The sequence below is a fragment of the Acinonyx jubatus genome, chromosome E1, assembly GCF_027475565.1.
Source record: "Acinonyx jubatus isolate Ajub_Pintada_27869175 chromosome E1, VMU_Ajub_asm_v1.0, whole genome shotgun sequence".
In the NCBI taxonomy this organism is placed as follows: Eukaryota; Metazoa; Chordata; class Mammalia; order Carnivora; family Felidae; genus Acinonyx; species Acinonyx jubatus.
Window position 1 is genome coordinate 15,156,463 of NC_069397.1, and position 22,667 is coordinate 15,179,129.

Here is a 22,667-nt window from a genome sequence, read left to right on the forward strand (position 1 = left end):
CCCTGCTCTCACAGAACTTATGTTCGGTAAAGCGAGGAAGTCCATGAAGAAGTCAACGTGCAAACTGATTTCAGACAGAGGGCGTGGTATAAAATCAACTAAGTGTGTGGGGAGAAGTCTAAGGGGGACTGTATGCCCAGGCATGTCCAATGGTGATCAGTGACGGCCTCTCTGAGAATGTGTGAACTGACAAGGCCAAACCAGGTGAAGAGCGGGGGAGGGGCACTCCAGGAGGAGGGCAAAGACAAAGGCCTTGGCACCTTGGAACAGCAGGGTGGCTGGTAGGACCACCTCCCTGTGAACCAGCAGGAGCCTGGGATAAAGGGGGCTGGAGGGGCGAGGAGGGGACAGACGACAAGGGTTTTGTAGGTCACAAAATAGAGTTTGGATTATATTCTAAGATCAATATGAAGCCTCTGAAGAGTTTTAAGGAGAGGGGTGATTTGATCCAAGTGACATTTTTAAAAGCTCACTCCAGCTGTGGGTGGAGAGCCAGGACTGGGGTTGGCAGGTGGGGGGGAGGGGGGAGGGTAGTGCAGGTGAGGAAGCCAGCAGGAGGCAGTGGGAGGTCCAGTGAGGGGGGACCAAGACTGGCATGACTGGCATTACTGGAAATGGGGCGTGAGGGTGGGGGGTAAGAGGGAGATCCGGGATGATGTAGAGGTTTTGGTTTGAGCAAGTGGGTGCATGAAGAAACTGGAGGAAGAAAGAAAAAGTGATCTTCTCTGAACCTCTGATGCCGAGTGTCCGGGAGCCTCCCCTGAGCCCTGCTAAGCCTAGGATAGGTCACTCTCCTCAGGGCCCCAAGCCCCTCAGCCCACTGTGACTCCCTCCCTTCATGGCAACCCTACAACCCCCACGAAGCTGGTGGCCACTTCTGTCTTATCGGCCACTGTATCTCCAGTACCCAGGGGACACTCAGTGGAAACTCCTGAATGAACAAATGGAGGACAGATTGCAGATACGTTGTCTCAACCCCCTCCCCCAGTGAGGAGGATGCTATTTTCCCTCATTTTAAAGAAGAGAAGATTGGGGCGCCTGGGTGGCTTAGTCAGTTAAACATTGGACTTCAGCTCAGGTCATGATCTCACGGCTCCATGAGTTTGAGCCCTGTGTCAGGCTCTGGGCTGACAGCTCAGAGCCTGGAGCCTGCTTCAGATTCTGTGTCTCCCTCTCTCTGCCTCTCCCCCACTCATTCTCTGTCTCTCTGTGTCTCTCAAAAGAACATAAACGTTAAAAAAATTTTTTTAAATAAAGAGGAAAAGATTGAGGCTCGGAAATATAAAGTCACTTTCCACGAGAGTTATACAGTCCCTAACAGGTGGAGCCCAGAACCAAACACCTAGGCCTCTCTCTCATGGCAACCCTATATTCTCCCCGGAGGTGATCAGGCTCTGCCTGGGGCCAAAGGGGAGCAGACTGCACAGAAGCTGCCTCTACCTACGCGCCCTCCAGAGAGCACTTCTGCTCACATGTACCTGGGCTCACGTGTCCAGGGAGCACTTCTTACAGAGGGGCCTTCTGAGGCTTTGCTGGGCTGGGTCTTGCATCTATACCCCGGGGGCACTGGGGCAGAGCAGACTCACTCTGCATGGTGACAGCCAGCACGAGGACCCAGAGTGTTGATCTGACACCAAATGCCTCTGCTTCCCTCTGCTGGATCCCGTCCCAGCTCAGGCGGCCCTTACCCAATTCTCTGCTGCTCCAGGACGTCCAGCCGCTCTGCTCTCTGGATCACCTGCAGGATGGCCTCCACCTCGGTGGGGCTGAGGCACTGGTTCTTCCTCTGCTTCTCCGTCTGATAGGTGTGCACAGACCAGCCCGTCTGCAGCCTGGAGAGAGGACATAGCCGGCCTTGAGGCCACCACAGTGCAACCCCAGGCAGCCCTGCCAGATCACGAAGCCCCCCTGGAAACAGTCTGGGGACGGCCCAGGAGCTGTGTGTCAGGAGGAAGGATTCAGGGAACAGGGCAGACGCTTTGAAAGCTGGCTCTGACACCTGCCAGCCACTGGGTCCCGCACAGACGGCAGTGCTGGCTTAGCACCGTGGGAGGCAGGAGCATGGAGTGTGGCCTCCGGATGGATGGAGAAAGGCCACGGCCACAGCATGTGAGGCTTCCGAGGGAGGAACATGGAAGATCATCGAGACTGAGATCTGAGGCGTATAAGTGAAACGGAACTTGACCACGGGCTAGGAAAGAGTGGCGATTAGGTTAAAAACAAACCCTGAAGATAAAAGGAGATGCACACAGCAGTTTGAAAACTAGAGGGTTCGAGGGCAGGAGGGCAACACAGCAGTGCACCAGGAGAGGTGGCGAGGGCAGGCCGGGTGGTGGGGCAGAGCTGGGGCACAGCTGGGGGACCCTAGGGTCTCCACAGCCATGGGCTGCGAGAGCGCCGCCTCCTGAAGCTGTGACCAGGGGCTGAGGGCAAGAATTCACACCTGTCCCATCTTTCTGGATGGAAAGGGAGTGGCGGCAGCAGACCGAGCCCCAAGTCTCTGCCCAGGGTCCCCGCGTCTCTGAGACATTCTGAGCCAAGTGCTGGGGACACAGAGACAGGCAAGATGGCAAGTGGCCACCTCGAAGAACTGTAACGTGCTTGGGGACACCGATGCCCAGTCAGTTACACCAGTATTTACTTAATGAAAACCAAGAAGAGCCATGCAGTCAGCACATATTTGTTGGGTGTCCACTGGGGCTCGTTAGGTGTTAGGGATGTGCTGCTGGGTGGGACACGCAGGCGGGCATTAGGAGGACGTATAAATAAGAGAACTAACCTAGTCGGGGTATGTTCTGGAAAGGCTTCCCTAAAGAAGTGACAGCAGGGGTGCCTGGGTGGCTCAGTCGGTTAAGCGTTCGACTCTCGGTTTCAGCTCAGGTCACGATCTCACAATTCATGGGTTCGAGCCCCGCCCAGGGCTCAGCAATGGCAGCGCGGAGCCTGCTTGCAATTCTCTCTCCCTCTTCTCTCTCTCTCTGCCCTTCCCCCACTCTGCCCCCCCCCCCCGCCCCGTCTCTCCCTCTCTCCCTGTTCCTCCCCCCACACTCACTCTCAAAACAAACACACTTAAAAAAAAAAGAAGTGACAGCAGGCAAGAGTCTTAGATGCAGGACACAGAGAAGGAGGGTGAGGATGTAGACGCCTTCCGGGTGGTTCCCTGACACAAGGTGGACACCGGTGGTCTCCTATCACTGCCCCACCCAGGCTGCTACAACCAACAGTTCTTGCACGGTGGGCACAGTGAGTGTCAGGAGGGCGAAAGAGCGCGTCCTCTCTCCGCAAGTAGAGCAGGCTGGTTAAGGTGAAGGACTCAGACTGGAGTCTGCTGGTTTTTACCTTCTGGCTCCCGCCCTTCCCAGCGGTGAGAATGCAGGGAGCTGTTCACAGCCGGATCTCCCGATCTGCCTCTTTAAAGGGCGCCATGCAGATTAAACAAGGCAGGGTAGACAGGGCGCTCTGCATACAGCAGATGCCCAATTGCTTAATCAGTGGTGGTTAACGATGATTACTATAATCACCATGGGTAGGACCATCAGGAATGGCTTGACCAAAGAGGCAGGGCTTGTGCAGGATGAACAGGCGCTTCCCCACACGGAAAGAGGGGGACGGCGTTCAGGCAGAGGACCCATGCGTGCAAAGGCTCAAAGACATAAAATAAAACAATATGCTGTACTGAGGGTCTCCAGACTTCTAGACCGCTTATGTCTCCAATTCAAAAAGAAGCACAGCCCTAGACCAACACTTTCTCAAGCGGTCCTCACGGGGCTGGGGGAAGTGAACAATAGGAAAGGGGCAGGACTGGGGGGCAGAGGAAGGGAGTCCAGTCCTTGGAGTGGGCAAGGGCACGCGCCCGCCTTTCCTCTGTGCACTGGGCAGACTCAGGCCCTGAAAGGCAACACTCTCTCACCCCAACCTGCAGGTTTTCTCCACCTGAGCATTTCAAGGACTCAAGTGACTGGCCAGGACACCCTCTGTGTGCGACTCACTGGGCCCAGGGAGGAGACCTGGAAAACAGGGTCCCCAAGCTCAGGCCTCCCACCGCATGGGAAAAAGAAAAGCCAAGCAACACAGAAGCGGGAGGGCACAGCACCAGCAACTTCGATCCATCCTGGAGGGTGCAACCCCTACCCAGCTAGCTCTGGGCCTGGCTCCGCCCAGGGCATGGCAGACCTCTTCGCGCCGGACCCTCCTGCCATTCTACAAGGCAGGCTCCCCATTTCTCAGTGGAGTAAAGAGACTGAGTGTAGTTAGATAGCTTTCTAAAGGCAAGTCAGAGGTGCCTGAGTGGCTCAGTCGGTTAAGCCTCCGACTCTTGATTTCAGCTCAGGTCATGATCTCACAGTTTGTGAGTTTGAGCCCCGCATCAGGCTCTGCGCTGACAGCCTGGAGCCTGCTTGGGATTCTCTCTTTCTCCCTCTCTCTGCCCCTCCCCCACTTGTGCACGCACACACACGCGCGCTCACACACACACACACACACACACACTCTCTCTCTCTCTCTCAAAATAAATACATAGACATTAAAATAATAATAATAAAATAAACAATAAAGGTGATCAGAGGTTGGTTGGCCTCCAGATCCAAGGAGCCCATGGCCAGCCGCTGCTGACAGCCCCCTGCCAGGCTTCCCTAGGGCATCCTCCAGGCCTCCATTTCTGCCTCCATCTGGTCACCTACCAAGCCCTGACAAGCTGTCCTCTCATTCAACCTCCTCCCCGGGCCCCTGCCTCTGTCCAGTCAGGCTGCAGCTCGTGCCTTTGGCCCTGGCTGCCACTGAGTATCTTGTTCCCCGGAATGGCCCTCCACACCACCAAAGGTGGCCAACTCGTGGCTGCCAGATAATAGGCATGGTTGTAAGCCCCAAGGAAGACTCTTCAGTGGCGACCAGCGCCCATCTGTACATGCCCCCCATACGGTGGCCTCATCTCGCGGCTGGCCTGGCCTCACATGGTGCACCAACAACTGTTCCTAGTTCCTTGCGTTCTAGGCTGCACGCTGTGTCCAGGCCTTTGCTCACACTGTGCCCTCCGCCCACAGCGCCTGCCCGTCTCCCCAAACCCCCTTTTCCACTGGGTCACTCCTATTCTTTTTAAAGTCTTCTTTTATTTTTTAATGTTTATTTAATTTTGAGAAAGACAGCGGGGGAGGGGCAGAGAGGGAGGGAGACAGAGGATCCAAAGTAGGCTCCATGCTAATAGCAGAGAGCCCGACGTGGGGCTCAAACTCACAACCTGTGAGATCATGACCTGAACCAAAGTCGGATGCTTAACCAACTGAACCACCCAGGTGCCTCAAGACTTCTTTTAGATGCATGGTGAAGATTTGCTCCAAGGTGGGTCAAGAGTCCATTCTCAGAGTTCCCAGAAGGCCCAGGCATAGCTCCATCACAGGGCTTAAACATTACAAGGCCGGGTGGGAGACCCTCTGTCTCCCCGTCCAGAATCTGAGTCTAGGGGACCAGCCCTGCCCCATCTGGCCCCTGAACACTTCCCCAACTTCCTTTCCCCCCTTTTAGCACCTCACTCTGCATTCAAGCCACAGTGGCCTCCTATCAGGCATGTTCCTTCTACTTCAGGGCCTTTGCTCATGCTATTCCTTCTGCCTAGAAGCTCCTTCCCCCTATTTCCATCTAACATGTACCCCTCCTCCAGGACTCAAATTAAACATCACTTTCTCAGGGAAGCCTCTCCAAATCCCTGGATTAAGTTAGCACCTGCCTTCTTCACCCCACTGCCTGCTTCCACTGTCAAAGTAGCTACACATGGGTAATTTCATGTATAATGTTCACCTCTTCCTATCAGTGCCTTAAGACCAAGCACCATATTGGTCTTGTTCACTGCTGTGCAACCAGTGCCTGGCACCTGGTAGGGGGTTAGAAAATGTCTGGTGTCTCAGGACAGACCTGAGCTGATGCCCGGGTGGTAACTTCCCCGGGCCTCCCAGAGGAACCGTCAGGGCACAGCGCCCAGTTGCAGGATTTGTGGTGTTCTTCTTTACGGAGCCTGGCATTACAAGGCAGCACACCCTGGGGAGGAGATAAAAGCATTTGCTCTTCTAAAAGACGCTACAACAGCTTCTGGCTGCTGCTGAGCACAAGACAAGGTCAGGGAAAACTGAAAGAAATGCCAGAGGGGTCATCAGGGGTCACACCAGGCCCTGGTACAAAAGCACAGCTCTCTTCATATGCCGCCAGGGAGGACACATCATCTTGCCTGGCATCGAAGCAGAGAGGGACAGGGGCTGGCTTCATCCCTGGTCTCTCCCCTGTGGGGGGGCTGTGCAGGGGCTGAAAGGAGCTGAGCCACCCCAGTGAGAGGGACAAATTAACTACTGCACGGAGATTCCTGCAAATCATGCAGGGCTCCGCTCTTCTAGGGCGTTTCGGATTAATTTTTCTATCCCTCTTTGATGTTTCAGCTCTGTCCCCCTGCAGGCCTGTAACATCTAATTGCAAATTTCTTGAACTTGGTCCCATTGGGGAAATGCTGGCTCCCATAACTGACACTGTTTGACAGATTGAAGGGGCATTCTTGGGCTTATCAGGCACTGGGGACCGCCAAGTCCTCAGATGGATAGGGAAGACTGGAAGGCAGGACAGGCATCCGGGAGCCTCTGGTCTCCAGCCACGGGGGGACATTGAGGAGAGATGGCCCAATCTAACTGGATCTGAGGGATCACCAGGCTGAGGGTAACAGGAAAACTGGGGCTCTCAGGGGACAAACCAGCATCAGAGAGGCCCTGTTAAGGGCAGGGAGGAGACCGGGGATGCCTTGAGGCTGGCTGTGTGTTTCAGCCTGGGCAGGGAGGTGACGGGGGCAGGGGCTCAGGAACTGAAGGCTCAGTGACTGGGGGATTTATACTCTTAACCGAGAATGCAGAGGAAGCAGTTTGACACCCGCACCCCCAGCCTGCTGTGATAGAAAGAACACAGGCATGGGAGTCAGGGGAGCCTGGGTCCGGGTCCCAGGCTTGCCACTCACAAGGTAAGTGCCTTGGGCAAGGAGCCCAGCCTCGTTTTCCTCATCCAAGAAATGAGGGTAAGTCCGACGTGGCAGTTAAATGAGTGAATGGCTGTTAAGTGCTCAGCTCGGGCCTGGTGTGCCTCAGTCACGCACTTGTCTCCAAACTTCTCTTTCTGGGTCCCCGATAATGAATCTTGTCCAAAAATGGAGGGAAGCAGGGATGGAGGAGGAAGGGAAGGCCTGGCGGGGTCTTGGGGGACTCACTTGGCTCGCAGGGCAAGCTGCCGATCATTGGGGCAAACCCACTGGTCGTTCCCGCTGCCGAAGATGGTGTCGGCCATGGCCTGGAGTGCCCAGCCGGGGCAGGGAGTCACATCTGAGGTGAGAAGAGGGAAAGACAAGGAGCGTGTCATCAGCTGGGGAGGAGATGGCGCACCAAGCGCTGGCACTTCTGGCGTGTCCCCGTGCCAGGCCACCTGCGGACGCATCACCCACAGAATCCCTTCTCCAGCTAAATACCGTTCCCTCAAAGCTCCTCTTTCTCATAATTCTGGGAGGGATAACTATGTGGCTCATGGAGCTAAGTGATAAGATTGGACATGACTGGCCGGACATCCGGGGTTAGAAGCAGAAAAGGGAGAAGAGGCACATCTCAGTAATCTTCAACTTGGCCGGCAGGCCCTGAGGGCATTTGACTCCCGCGCCTCCCAAGTACAGCCCCTACTGGACTGAGCACAATGCCTAGCAGGAGGGGCTGGGGCCAGGGGGGCACACAGCTAGATAGCCCGGGCAAGCCTTACACCACCCCCAAACCTGGGGGTCCCACCGCAGCAGCCCAAGGCCTATGGGTGCAGTGAAAGTTGGCCACCCTCACGGGCTCTGCTCCCCACCATGTTCTGCTGACCATCACAGTGCTCCCCAGAGCAGGAAGGAGGGCAGGGAGCAGCGGCTGCAGCCGGACTGCCATCCTGCACAACTGTAGGGGGCACGGTCCACCAGGACTACAATGACAACGGCACCCTCGGGCATCCTGCAGGGAGGCACCCCGGCTCCAGAACTTCCTGGTGGTTTAACTGGTGCAGCCCAACTTAGCTACCTTTCTCCTTGCCACCAAGGATATGACCAGCTCCTTGATTATCTAGCATGAGGATTATCTAGCTCATGTATTCTGAAGGGAGTGTGTGTGTGTGTGTGTTGAGGGAATGGAAAAGAGAGTAACTCAATCCCAGAGCAAAGATGAGGGATTGCACTGAGTTATCCACACCCCCCTGGGCCAATCCCATCTAGACCAGTAGATCTCAAACACAGGAATCTTTCATACTCTTAAAAATTACTGAGGTTGGGGGCGCCTGGGTGGCTCAGTCGGTTGGGTGTCTGACTCTTGATCTCGACTCAGGTCATGATCTCACGGTTCATGAGATGGAGCCCCACACGGGGATCTGTGCTAACAGCAAGGAGCCTGCTTGGGATTCTCTCTCCCTCGCTCTCTGCCCCTCCCCCACTCATGCTCATTCTCTCCCTCTCTCTCAAAATTAATAAGCATTTTTTAAAAAAAGTTACTGAGGTTGGAAATTAGTCTAGCAGTGCCTTCAATGTTAAACAGAGTTACCATGTGACCCAGAAACTCCTTCGAGGTATATACCCAAGTGAACTGAACATATATGTCCACACAAAATCTTTTATATGGGTGTTCATAGCAGCATTATTCACAACAGCCAAAAAGTGGGAACAATTTAAATGTCCACCAACTTATAAATGGATAAAATATGCCATATCCATGCACACTGGAATATTATTTAGCCATAAAAGAATAAAGTACTGATACAGGCTATTAACACGGCTGAACCCTGGAAGCATTATGCTAAGTTTCAAGAGTCAGTCACAAAAGACCACATATTGTACGATTCCATTTACAAGAAATGTCCAGAACAGGCAAATACAGAGAGGCAAAAAGTAGATTCATGGCTGTCAGGGTCTGGAGTACGGGTGGCCAGAGGAGAATGAGGAGTTTCTACTACTCAGTTCAGGGTTTCTTTTGGGGGGTCATGAAAATGTTCTGGAATTAGGTCACGATGATGGTTGCACAACTTTGAGAGTAAACTAAAACCAATGAATTGTAACCTTCAAGAGTGTGAATTTTATGGTATAGGAACTACACCTCATTAAACTGTTATAAAAAATTCTTTCCAATGGCAAATGATGTGAGTTTTATCTATTCATATTTACCACATTAGAAATTAAAACTAAAAAAATTTTAATTGTATTTCATCAAAAAACAATAAACCCATTAGATGTTCACATATTTTATGTATGTATGTATGTATGTATGTGTGTGTGTGTGTGTGTGTGTGTTTATATTTAGGGGCGCCTGGATGGCTCAGTGAGTTAAGCATCTGACTTCAGCTCAGGTCATGATCTCACGGTCCATGAGTTCGAGCCCCACCTCAGGCTCTGTGCTGACAGCTCGAAGCCTGGAGCCTGCTTCAGATTCTGTGTCTCCCTCTCTGCCCCTCCCGTTTGTGCTCTGTTGCTCGCTCTCTCTTTCTCTCGCTCTCTCGTGCTCTCTCTCTCTCAAACATGTTACATTTCTTTTTGAGAGAGCACGAGAGGGGGAAGTATAGAGGGAGGGGGACAAGGGATCCAAAGCAGGCACTGCACTGACAGCAGAGAGCCCAATGTGGGGCTCTAATTCACAAACTATGAGATCATGACCTGAGCCAAAGTCAGCCACTCAACCAACTGAGCCACCCATGCTCCTTCTCTATATTTTATTTTAAAATATATTCTTTCAGAACAAAAACAATTAGTGAGAATGGTATTGCTTTACATTTTAAAAAATCTGCAGGTGCGCCTGGGTGGCTTGGTCGGTTAAGCATCCAGCTTCGGCACAGGTCATGGTCTCGTGGTCTCATGGTTTGTGGGTTCAAGCCCCACGTCGGGCTCTGTGCTGACAGCTCGGAGGCTGGAGCCTGCTTCGGATTCTGTGTCTCCCTCCCTCTCTCTGTCCCTCCCCTGCTCGTGATGTGTCTCTCTCTCTCAAAAATAAATGTTAAAAAAATTTTTTTTACATAAAAATAAAAATCTGTGTAATATTTGGTTTAACAAAAGTCAGCTGGGTGTTCATATCTGATTTTTTTGTTCAATCTTTTGTGATTACGTGGTTTTGTTAAACTGCAGGAAGGATATCCAGATTCTCACAGATATGTACTACATGTGGAAAAGGGAGGAATATCTTAATCTATGTACCTACCTACCTATCTGTTTAGTAGGCTTCATGTCCGGCACAGAGCCCAAGGTAGGGCTTGAACTCACAACCCTGAGATCAAGACCTGAACCGAGATCAAGAGTCGGATGCTCAACCTACTGAGGCACCCAGGCGTCCCAAGGGAGGAGTACTTCAATAGTCTTCCTAGATAATTGTGGATACTCTTTCATACTGTACCAGAACTCAACAGATGGTAGTTTCCTAAAGATTAGTTTCAAATGTGGCATCTGGAACCGCATTAATGAACTTTTCGTTTTCAGTACATTTGTGAGAGAACAGGATGCAGTATCTTATTACTATCAGGAAAACAGTTTTGACCTTGTGAATTTCCTGAAAGGTACTGGGGATCCCCAGAGATCCTTGGATCATGGTTTGAGAACTACTGTTCCAGACCAATGTCACTGATTTCTACGATGACCAGCAGGGGGCAGCGGGTGGACTGTAGCTAACTGACCCACATAGAGACCAAGCCCATGACCTAGAATGCAGTGGTCTCCCTGTCCCGCGCAGCACATCCAAGTACCTGTGTTCCACTGTGGGCCACCTGGGGAGAGAGACCTGAGCACCTCCAGACCCTAAAGGGACCCCATGGCCAGGCCCAGCACTGGGAGGCCACCATCACCAAAGTCCTCCTCAAATCGAAAGCCTTGATCTTCTCCCAAATGAGGCGAACATATGATCCAGGAAAACACAGACAGGGTCAAAATGACACTCATCAAATAAGTGTAAACCAGTGTCCCACCTCCAGCCTTCAGTGCTCTATGGTTTGTTTTGTTGTTTTTTTTGAAATTTCTGTTATCGGGGTGCCTGGGTGGCTCAGTCGGTTGAGTGTCCGACTTCGGCTCAGGTCACGATCTCACGGTCCGTGAGTTTGAGCCCCGCGTCAGGCTCTGGGCTGATGGCTCAGAGCCTGGAGCCTGCTTCCGATTCTGTGTCTCCCTCTCTCTCTGCCCCTCCCCCGTTCATGTTCTGTCTCTCTCTGTCCCAAAAATAAATAAACATTAAAAAAAAAAAAAAGAAATTTCTGTTATCTTGTGACTAGCACAATCACACTGCCACGTGGGTGTGAAAAGTATTACTCCGTTCCAAGTAAACATTTAGAACATACTACAATTCATTAGCCTGCTCATTATTTTTTTTTAAAAAATACTTTGAGGGGACGCCTGGGTGGCTCAGTCAGTTAAGCGTTCCACTTCAGCTCAGGTCATGATCTCACGGTTTGGGAGTTTGAGCCCCACACTGGGCTCCTTGCTGTAGGTACAGAGCTTGCTTGGCATTCTCTCTCTCTTCCTCTCTCTCTGCTCCTCCCTTGCTCGCTCGAGCTCGCTCTCTCTCTCTCTGTGTCTCTCTCAAAATAAATAAATACGAACTTAAAAAAATACTTTGGGAGCTGCAAGAAATGGAAATGATGGGGGTCTCCCTGACCCAGAGGGACTGGACTGTGTCTGGGCAAACAGGGTGTCGAGGAGCCACCGCTCCTGCCACAGCCTGCAGGGGGCGCCACGTCCCCAGCCACTGCTCCCAGGGCTGGAGGGTCCTGAGCCTCTCCCTCCGCTCTACCACAGACACCCCCACAGAAGCAGGGGTACACGAGGGGTGACCCCCAGAGGGGATGGAGCCAGCCAGGGAACCTCAGGGTGGCTATTCCATCTTCCGGACCAAAACTGTGTGGAGCTGGGCAGGGGGAGGTGAGGAGAAGGAAGGGGTCCTAGGCTCTCATGCGCCCACCTTCACCTCCTTTAATGGTGGGGACAGGTGGGGACAACCCAGGAGAAGACCGCAGAGGTCAAGATTTCAACAACAGTTCCTCACAGGCTGAAATCAGCCTTTAGGGGATGAAGCCCTTTTGTCTCCTGTGGGTCACTCCCTAGGGGTGCCAGAGTTTGGGGATCACTTGCAAGAGACACCCCAAGCTACCATTTCTCTCTCCTCTGACCCGTCTGAGTTCTGTTCCTCTTCTTTTTTTTTTTTTTCTGTTTTTTGGTTTTTGACTCTTCTCTTCTTTTCAAAACTTTGGCAGAAATAACTCTGCCGTCACCCACAGGTACTGTTCTGTTCTCCCTAAATCTAATCAGGACAGAAGAGAAACAAGAGAGGTTAAGAGAAAAGGTCACACAGCTAACTGCGCTGGTCTACTAACCCTTACTTCAATGCTAATTTCTCTGCACTGGGTCACCTTCTGCCGTAGGGCGGAGGGAAGCGTTTTGGGTGGTGAGGAAGGGGGAAAGACGACTCAGCTGGACAGAAACGCCCCGTCAAAGTCTAGCTTTTATGCACATGTCCTGAAAGACCGGGAACAAGTCAGCTGTCTTCTTTGGGCCCGTTTTCTCAGAGGGACCCAAAGGGGCGGAGACAGGCTGGAGGGGCTGCCCTGAGCAATTCTGACACCTGAGTCCACCCTGCCGAGTTGCGAGTTGCGGGTTGCGGGAGGGAGGCACAGGTGGCAGATGGGGGACTGGAGAAGGGTCCTGGGGCAGGAGGGGGGTGGCTGCTCCAACCTGGGAGGTGGGAACTGAGCCCCACCCCAGCCTAGTCCCTGAGGGGGTGGGGCGGGAGAAGGAAGGCATCCCCCTGTCCCCCACCCCTGTCACTATGCTCAGGAAGCTTCAGGGAAGATGAGCGGATGGCACCTTCGAGGCCCTGGGGTTGTGAACGCTGGCCGGCAGGGTCTTAGATGGTGCCAAGTTCGCGGCCGGGCTTGTCCACAGGGGTGTCTCCGAGGGAGAACTGGGGCTTCTGCCCAGGCTGCAGCCCACGTCTCGCAAGGCACAGCTGTCCCTCGTCCACAAAGAACAACCTTGGGACAGACGCTGAGAGAGGAAGGGCAGCTCGAGGAGCCACATTTTAGGAAACTGCCAACAGAGCCAGCTCAGGCTTTCCAAATCTCTTCAGTCTGAGCCAGCTGCCGGCTCCCTCGCATCACCAGCCAACCCCTGTCCCCGGCTTCCCGAACGCTCTTCGTCCAGGGGGCTCCTCTGCCAAGCTGTGTGCTCACCACCAGCCAGCACGCACCGCCTGGGTTCTGCTCCAGGAGGAGGCCCCTCCCAAAGCCCATGCCCTCTTAAGAGCTGGGTCCTTAAGGCTTCCGAGGAGCAGTACCATGTGAGTTGAACGTATTAACAAGTGCCAATCTGTCCTGGCCAAAAATCAACTGATGGAACAGAACAGGGCCTTACAGAAGGCCAGTGAAAAGGCAGGAAATGCAAACCACACATACTGGAGGGAAAAGCGAGACTCGGGCCTAGAGGTAAGCAAGGCGGCAGGGTCCGCGGAGAGAGGGCTGCATGGAGCCCTGGCCTGCTCTTGAACAAGCAGAGAACAGGTGGCCGGGGCCAGGCCTCCCTCTGAAGTCCTTCCAGCCGTGAGGGGGAAGAGCCTGAAGGAGAGACGTATGTGGTGTGCGTGTGTGTGTGTGTGTGTGTGTGTGTGTGTGTGTGCGCGCGCGCGCGCACACGAGCGTGTGTGTCCTGCTGAGAAGGGAGACTGGTCCCGGGGGAGGTGGGCGTCAGGTCTGGGAACCCAGGCTCCCATTTTACTGACAACATGCTCCCCCCTCCGTCCCCACAGGCCTGTGCCCTTGTCCCCTCTCTGTCCCCGGGGCCCAGCACAGGGCCTGCCACAAAGCCGGCGCTCAGGGACTAGCTGTTCGGTGGAACTGATTTCCTCAGAGAGACGGCCATTCCCAGACAAGGAGAGATTGAGACAACAAGGCAGAGTAGCTCAGGGGCAGCCTGTGCTCTGCGACTTGTTCGCTCACAAAATAGTTTGTTCCTTGGGACTCCCTGCTGGGTAGTCAGCACCCAGTGGCTCCGACGGCTGAGCCACCTCCCTACTTAACCCAGAGGCCAGTGTGCCACAGGGCCCCCGCTGGGACACTGGGCCTCCAGGTGCTGCCTCCATCCTGGACTAGGGGGACCCTTCGGGGGACAGGGAACAGGGAACAGGAAATGCATTTCCTCAGAAAATTCCACAGGGTGGGGGGTGCCTCAGTGGCTCAGCAGGTTGATCATCCGACAACTTCAGCTCAGGTCATGATCTCACAGCTCGTGGGTTCGAGCCCCGCATCAGGCTCTGTGCCGACAGCCCAGAGCCTGGAGCCTGCTTCGGATTCCGTCTGTCTGTCTGCCTGTCTGTCTGTCTCTCTCTGCCCCTCCCCCACTCACACTGTCTCTCTCAAAAATAAATGAACATTAAAAAAATGATCTTACTTTCTTTAAAAAAAAAAAAGAAAGAAAGAAAAGAAAAGTCCATGGGGAAGGAGGTTCATGAGCCCCAGGCAACTTTCTGAGGCAGATCTGTGAAAACAAACTCGTTTTTACAGAGAGTTCCAATTGTCTCTCCCTAAAGTCCAAAGCTTGTCACTCTGGGTGTTAGTCACGTCGACTGTCTCCACTGGACAAGCCACAATGCAACCGCAGTCACCTTCTGGACACTGCCGAATACAGGACAGAAACCAGCCTGCACTCACTCATCACCCACCCCAGATGAATACTCTGGACATCTCAGTGTAAGGCCTCTCGATTTTGTTCCGGATATTTCTGTAGAAACTCCAAATAAAATTGGGTTCTTGCTACACATCCTGTTTGCTGTTTTCTTATCACATGGTACTTTCTCACATTATTAAAATGCCTCAAAAAACCATGATTTTTAATTGTAACTTAGCATTCTGGATATATTTTGTCATTTTCCTCTTTGGGAGCACACAGATGACTTGCAGTTTTGTTCTATTATATTTATATTCAACACCAAAATGCGTATCTGTGAGATAAACCTCTGTGCCTGTCTCTGATTATTTCGTTAGGATAGATTCCTTTTGTTCTCTCTCGGTGGCTGTTTGGAAGCAGCGTCCTGCTCTTGCTGGTGACTTGTGTTTGCCTTTGCACGTGGTGTGCAAAGGGGAAAGTATACTTTTGGCTAATATATTCTTGAGACAACTTTTACTGTTCATAGCCGCTCAAAGCTGTCAGTTGCAGGCCTCAGCCTGCTCTCTCCAAGGTGCTTCTAGAATGGCTCACCACTTTTCGTAGTGACAGAGTTGCATCTCTTTCCCATCGGTCTCATGTAGATTCTGGATTTTCGGTCCCAGAAGGCAGATGAAAGAACCTGTCTGGAAATCTCCAATAAGCTGGTTTTATAATGCACACAGCCAGGGGTGCCTGGGTGGCTCAGTGGGTTAAGCATCCGACTTCGGCTCAGGTCATGGTCTCACGGCTCATGAGTTTGAGCCCCACATCAGGCTCTGTGCTCGGACCCTAGAGCCTACTTCAGATTCTGTGTCTCCCTCTCTCTCTGCCCCTCCCCTGCTTGTTCTCTCCCTCTCTCTCTCAAAAATAAACATTGACAACAAAAAATGTGTAACACGTACAGCCCTCTAATCACTAAAAAAGGCCTCTGCTCCACAAGCATTCGCATCTACTTGAAAGAAGCCTTAAAGGGCTTCGTGTGCTCAGAATCCAGTGAAGCGAACACGGAAGTGAACACAGAGCCCCGAGTGACCCGGGCAGTCATGTAACACTGCCCCCCCTCCAGCCAATGTTCTCCTCCGAAAAGGGGCCGGGGGGCTCCAACTCCACCACAGGCTCTTGGTGAGGAGGAAATGAAAGGGCACTGCCGTGAACTCCACACAGCAGCATAAATCGTCACTAATCCAAGAAAACACTGCTGTCAGACCCCCCCGTCCCTCCAAACTCACACGTGCTTTAACACCGTGCTGGGAAACGCTGGGCTGCAGCTGTCTCCGAGAGGGCGGGGGCGGGGAGGTACAAAGCAACCCGCCCTTTGAGAAAGATTACACACACCCACGGGGTCCTCTGCTCTGCCTGCCAGGGCCAGGGTGGGGACACAGGCACCTGCCCTATTACCAAAGCTAATCACCTTTCCCTGGGGTGGTTATGTCTCCCACCTTTAGACCCTGGCATTTTCCACCTCCTTGATTTTGTTTCAGGGAGCATCCACTGATACAGCTGGGACGATGACCATCCCTCCCCCCCGCTGCCCCCGGGTGTGCTGTGGATAGGCAGCCTCGTGGGAGAGAAGAAATGATACTGAGAGAACAGTGGGAACGGAGCCGGCAGAATGAAAGGGCTGAAAGAAACCACAGGGTCTAGGAGGGGACACCACGTGCAAAGGCAAACACAAGTCGCCAGCAAGAGCAGGACGCCGCTTCCAAACAGCCACCAAGAGAGAACAAAAGAACGTGCGCGCGAGGCGTAGGAGGTTTTCTCTGAGTTGCTGGACCAGGATGAATGAAATGCGAGGTCTAGCCAAGAGCCCTGGCTGACCCATGGACTCAGGAACAATAAATAAATGTTGTAAACCACCAAGTTTGGAGGTGCTTGTTACGCAGCATTATCGTGACAAATATATAACTGATACAAATGCTATCTGGTAAATAAAATCCCAACCCTGACCTCAGTATCCAGCCCAACCCCCTCCCAGAGCTGTTTAGGGTTTGATTTTCAAACCTGTGAGCAGTGGAAAGGCCAAAAGACCAGATGAGGAAGGCAAACTGGAGCCACAAGAGGCAAACAAGACCGCTCTGCTCCCCACCCACATGTCAGAGTAAGGAGAGGGGACTGGGGAGGGGCCTAGAGCCTTGGCAGGCAGCCTGCGCAGGGCTGGAAAAGAGGCTTCATCCCGGTGCCAAATCTGAGCCGACACGGAGAGTGCTGAACTGGGCAGGATTCAGGGCCTGCATTCAGCCTCTGGAGGACAGACGGCTGTGATCCTTTCCTCGTGCCTGGCCTGGGCGGGCGGGAAGACTGCCTGTACACCCTCTACTGCCCAGTCTGCCATCCCAAGACAGCTAGCTGTGATGGGCCAGGGTGGCAGGTGAGTAGACGAGGGTCTAAAGGAGGAAGGAAAAGCAGGGATAAATATCAAAAAAATACTTGCCACCAAGCTGGCGCTTCCCGAGGTCTCCAAGATACCGTATAAGAGCCCTCAGTTCTACACCCAGGTATTAATATTCCAGGGAACCCTTAGCAACAGGCCCTGACATCTGTTCTGTTACCATGATACGGGAAACATGCTAATAGCAAGATAAGGTGAGCTGAGACATCCGCATTTCCTCCACCTGTCATGCCACACCGGAGGATGAAAGATCCAGACCGGAAGCCTCGAAGGCCTGTCTGAAACCAGAAGGAACCTCTCTATGGTGTCTTGGGCTAATTATGCATGAGGCAGGGCTCGAGGGTTTGGGAGATGAGACAGGACCCCTGAGGAAGCTACTGCCTGACAAACGTCCCTAGAACTCACCCTGTCAGCAGGCATCCTGCCAGATCTGCTTCCTTGAGGGACTCTTCCCTCCCCTGCCTATTCAGTCCTCTGCCTCTCTTGCTCAGACTGCGGCAAAACCTTCCCAGTTGGCCTTGGGACCTCCTGGGGCCCACTTCACGCCCTTCACTTGCAGCCAGAGAGGTCGCCCTTAAAGCTTAGGTCAGGCCCTGTGATTCCCTTGCTCAAAAACCTTCAATGGCTCCCCACTGCCAAAGGAAAAGACCAAGGCCACACTCGAGGTCATCCATGATCTGACCCTAACTACCCCACCAGCCTCACCTGCCACCACAACCCTCCACAAAACTCATGCTCTAGTCACTGGGCACCTGGACACATTCTGGCTGCTCACCTCTGTCTCCAGAACTTCTCACATGAAACGTCGTTCCTGCACGTTGTCTGCCTGCAGAGGCCCAGTAACCACCTCCTCTGGGAATTCTCTAACTCCTCCCCACCTAGCTCCCGTTCAGAATCCACCCCTCCCTCTCTCCCCACAGCATTTCATTCCCCTTTGTATCCTGGGGGGGGGGGGGGGGGGGGTCTTTAGCTCTGCTACCCGTATGAAGGCCACAGCCCCCAGGATGTGCCTCCGTGTCCCTGGGCTAGCGTGGTGCTCTGAACATGGCGGGTGTCATTGCACCTTTATGGACCTAATACTAACCTTCAAGAGTTTACCACAGCCCATGGAATAATGCCCAGCCTCCCCGGCCTGGAACTGAAGGCCCCACATTGTGACCTCGGGCTTCCTTAACCACACGCAGGCCCACCCACCGCACAGGCCTCACCTGCCCTGCCTCTGGCCCACTCTGCAAAGTGGTTTCCACCAACTAGAATGGTAGGAAACCTAGAAAGGACCCCGACTCTTGAGGAGTGGTCAACTCAACAAGAGCACATCCAGGCACAATGTCACAGTCAACATCACAAATGACAAATGACAAATGACCGGGGCGCCTGGGGGGTGCAGTCAGTTAAGTGTTTGACTCTCGGTTTTGGACCAGGTCGTGATCTAACAGTCATGGAATCGAGTCCCACATCAGGTTCTGTGCTGACAGTGCAGAGGCTGCTCGGGATTCCCTCTCTCCCTCCTCTCTCTCTGCCCCTACCCCGCTCGCATGCACGCTCTCCCTCTCGAAATAAATAAATAAGCATTTTTTTTAAAAGCAATGAAAATAAATGACAAAAGACCTAGAAAAGGGTTTATAGCCAGATCAGGAATAAGAAGTAGGGTAAGTGGTAGACACAACGACAGCACAACATACCGAGCGTGGGAGATGCAGAGCTCACGCGTCAGAGGAGAACGATTTGACATCGTGGGTGAATGGATTTCTGTAATCCTCTTCTCGGGGTAGGTTAGGCACCCTACCTGTCCTCACGGCTCCCGCTCGGATTCCTCCTCCTGGGAGGGGCTCGCTAAGACCCCGCGGCCCCTGCTCCCATTCCTGCAGCCTCTCTCGTCTGTGGCCTTCTGGGACAGCCAACCCTGGGCCCCCTGTGGCCCATTCGGGAGCACATCCCCATGGACTCACAGACCTAGGAGCGTGCTGGGGTCCTCAGAAAGGCAAGCAGCGGCTACTTTTGGCTTCGCTGCCTTCACTCATTCGCCAAGCAAGCACTGAGCGTTGACCGTGCGTCGGACTTTGCTGCAGGGGGAGCTGGGGGCTGTTCTTTGTGCCCCCAGAAGGCCCCATGTGGTAGGAGGCCTCCGCAAGGAAGGAAATCCTCACCCAAGATGCCCACTCTGTGGGGCCCAACCCCCTGCCTGTCTCTTTGTCTCACCGAAGCCACTCTCTCTTTCCCAGGCTGAAGTGCTATGGAAGGCCTCCAACCGAAATGAGATGCGGAGCAACCCACTTCTTCCCCCCTCTCACTCCGAGTGCCAGCCCTCCAATTTTAACAGCCACAAGCTCTGCCGACATGTCCCCAGGGGCACAGCTCGCTTTTGTCATTTCCGAAAGGCCTAAAACCAGGCAGGTACAGGTCCCAGATCAAGGCGGTCAGAGTGGGCGGAGACCCACTCCAGGGTAACCAGATCCCCTCGGACCGGATCCTCAACCCGCAAACACACAGGAAGCCTCCCAGGTTGGCTGCCAGGCTCCCAGCAGCGGCCCATTCCCCATCGGACCACAGGCTATAGTCTCCTAGTGCTGCTGTAACCATTTACCACAAACTGGGAGGCTTGAGCAGTTCTAGAGCCTAGAAGTCCAAAACCAAGATGGTGACAGAGCCAGTTTTCTCTGAAGGACTCGGAGAGGAATCTGTCCAATGCCTCTCTCTTGGCTTTGGGTGTTTGCCCAGCAATCCTTGGCGCTCCTTGGCTTGAAGTTGGATCACTGCAATCTGTCTTCACTTTCACGTGGCCTTCCTCCCAGGTATCTTTGTATGGTTGTCAACTCCCTGGGCCTCTCACCACACTGGAGTGAGACCAAGGACATTCCCGTATGACCTCACCTTAACCAATGACAACGGCAATGCCCCTATGTCTAAGTAAGACCACAGTCTAAGGTTCTGAGGGTTGGGACTTCATCATACCCCTCTGGGGGACACAAGTCACCAGGTAACACAGGGGGAAAGTGGAAACCTGGGCCCTCCCCTGGGGGGGCTGGGTCAGCAGACTCGGGGGCCCTTCGGTGTGTACGCACAGAAGCTTAAGTTGGTCTAAAATGCATCCTGGAGTTCCTAGGTGCTGAGAACTAGGAGACGAGTCTAAATCTAAGAGAGCTGTCATGGTTGGTGCAAAAAGAGAATTCAAGAAAACATCTCCTTTGGGCACTGCTTCTCTTGGGAGTTCTTTCAGGGGAGTTGTGACCTCGGGTGGGAATAAATTATACCTTTCTTTCCATTAACCTGCAACTGAAATTGTCTATTTTCTTTCACTACGAATGTAGGTAACACATCAGAGTCAAATTATTAGTACCTGTGGCTTGGTCATTAATAGATCAACGGTATTTACATATCACAGAGTTACAGATATCTCAAAATATTATTTATGTTCATCACTACATAAGTTATATTTAAAATTAAAATAGTTATTAGACCTACTGTAAGGTGGTTTACCTAATGACTCAAAAATGAATCACACGGATTACTATGTCAAAACTTGTTTTTTTAAAAATACTCTGAGAACTATAAGTCAGTATAAGTGGCTCCTGTGTAATCCTGTTTGTACATTAAAAATCATTATCTTGAGAAAGGTTCCACAGGATTCACCAGACTATCAAAAAAAAAAAGGGGGGGGGGGTCGATGGCACAAAAAAAGAACAGGAAACAGAACTGGAGCTCGATTAAGGTTACCAGAAGAAAACAAGTTTTCAGGTAATCGGATGTCTGTGGCCCCCAGGGACTGTGCTCAGAAAATGCCCAAACCTCCCCCAGGGGCTGCCAGGCACCTGGCTTGGGGTGCACAGTGAGGTGCACAGTGCTTATCTTTCAGTGCAGGAATACAAGCCTGCTTCCAAGTGTGCAGTGTGTGTGTGTGTGTGTGTGTGTGTGTGTGAGAGAGAGAGAGAGAGAGAGAAAAGTTCTAGGCAAACAATTTTTGCAAAGGAAATCTGATTTTAGTTCGAACCTAGGAGTAGCTTGCTGGAGGAACCCAGCAGAAACTTCTCCATGCAGCAGAGAAGCCTCTGGAAAAAAGGCAGGTCCAGCCCTTCTCACCTGCTTGGTAAAGTCCCAATGTTCAGGTGTGCTGACAGGGGCAGTCCTCCGGGTCCCCGGGGCTTCCACACTGCTGCCACCCTAGGGGCCTCCGCAAGGCCCCACCAGGACACCAGCTCCCTGGCGGTTCTTCTCAGGCTCTGCCAGGTACTTCTCCATGCTTCTCCCGCCCACTTCACCAGAGCCTGGGCGGGGACCTTGGCTCCGGCTATTTGCTTGAAGCCAGCAGCCAAGGCAACCCCCAGCTGACCTAGCCTGCTATCTGCCAGCCAGCTGTCCCCTCTCGTTCATGGAAACACAAACAGACGTTTCTCTGTTCCAACTCCAAGGTTAAGTACTGCACTGCCAAGCGCCAGCTGTCAACTTCTCTGTGCACTCCCCATTCCCCTGGCTGAGGCTAAGACCCCAGACAAGTGGGGGCGCCCGTCATGAATGCCCATGGTAAGGACTGCCAAGGACTTGGGCAATCGGGGGGGAGGGACATCAGGCAGTGAGAGAGGGGACCAACCCCAGAATGCGGCACGGTACAGAGGAGATGAGCTGGGGAAAGGTCAAACAGAACCACCGGCATCTTGCCGTAGTTTTTGAGGCTTTTAGGAGCAGTTTGCAAATTAAAATATACCTGCAAACACTCAGCCTGGCCCTGAGCTATCGGATGGGGAAGGGAAAGCAGCTGGCTTCATGGGGCACAACCTACCTGCGGGTACTTGCCACAGGCTGACCAACTGAAATTCAACCCAGTCCCAAGGGGATGGCTTGATCATCATCCCTTTCCAGAGAGGAAATTTGAGACTGACGCTTGAGGGGTGCAGCCTTAGGGCCACACAGCTGGCCACTGGCACTTTCTGTCACCTCTGTTCCCCAAGGAGCCCGGGCTATGGCGTATGGCATCTAATGAAAGCAATAGACCAGGGAGTGTCTCCAACCATCTCCCCTGCTCCCAGTACTATGGAGTGTGCCAGGAATTCACGGAAACTCAGACACGCAGAAATTGGCCAAACAGGAGTTCTGAGAAGGTTCAGGATTACGTGGGCCACAGCAGCCCGCAGGTGCTGCTATGGCTCACCCTACGGCCCGAGGAGTAGTGAGGCACAGAGGCACCATCTCTGATGGCCCCTGCTCCCCACCATTCCCACTGCCTGACCCAGGTGCTCACCCAAACCCCAGTCACCCTATGATTCTAAGTGGTTCCCTGTCTCCAAGCTCCTCCACACAGACGAGCCCTGCAATGGCCCAGCTCTACTCAGACACTCCCAAATAGAGCCCAACATCCTCACCTGGAAGTTCACGGCCATCCACAGGCTCTGCCCCCACCTTGCCAAATTTGTCTGCAGACACACAGAAACAATTGGCATCATCCCCCACGTCTAAGCCCACACTCCCTCCAGGCAGCCCTCTTGCTGCACCCCCTGCCCCCATTCCACACCCACTGCCCCAGCCTGAAGCAACTGCTCCCTCTCCAGCATCTTCACAAACACCTACATTTTACCCCTCCCCAACACTTGCCAA

At 53.1% G+C, this 22,667-nt stretch overlaps 1 protein-coding gene across 1 annotated transcript in view; it reads right to left on the reverse strand.

Annotated features, from left to right (window-relative positions):
• Positions 1-22,667, reverse strand: part of RPH3AL (rabphilin 3A like (without C2 domains)) — a 144,855-nt gene that overhangs the window by 81,993 nt on the left and 40,195 nt on the right. The window contains 2 exon segments of the mRNA XM_053212339.1: positions 1,689-1,832; positions 7,229-7,340. Coding sequence (XP_053068314.1) covers positions 1,689-1,832; positions 7,229-7,305 — 221 coding nt within the window. The 5' untranslated portion in view covers positions 7,306-7,340.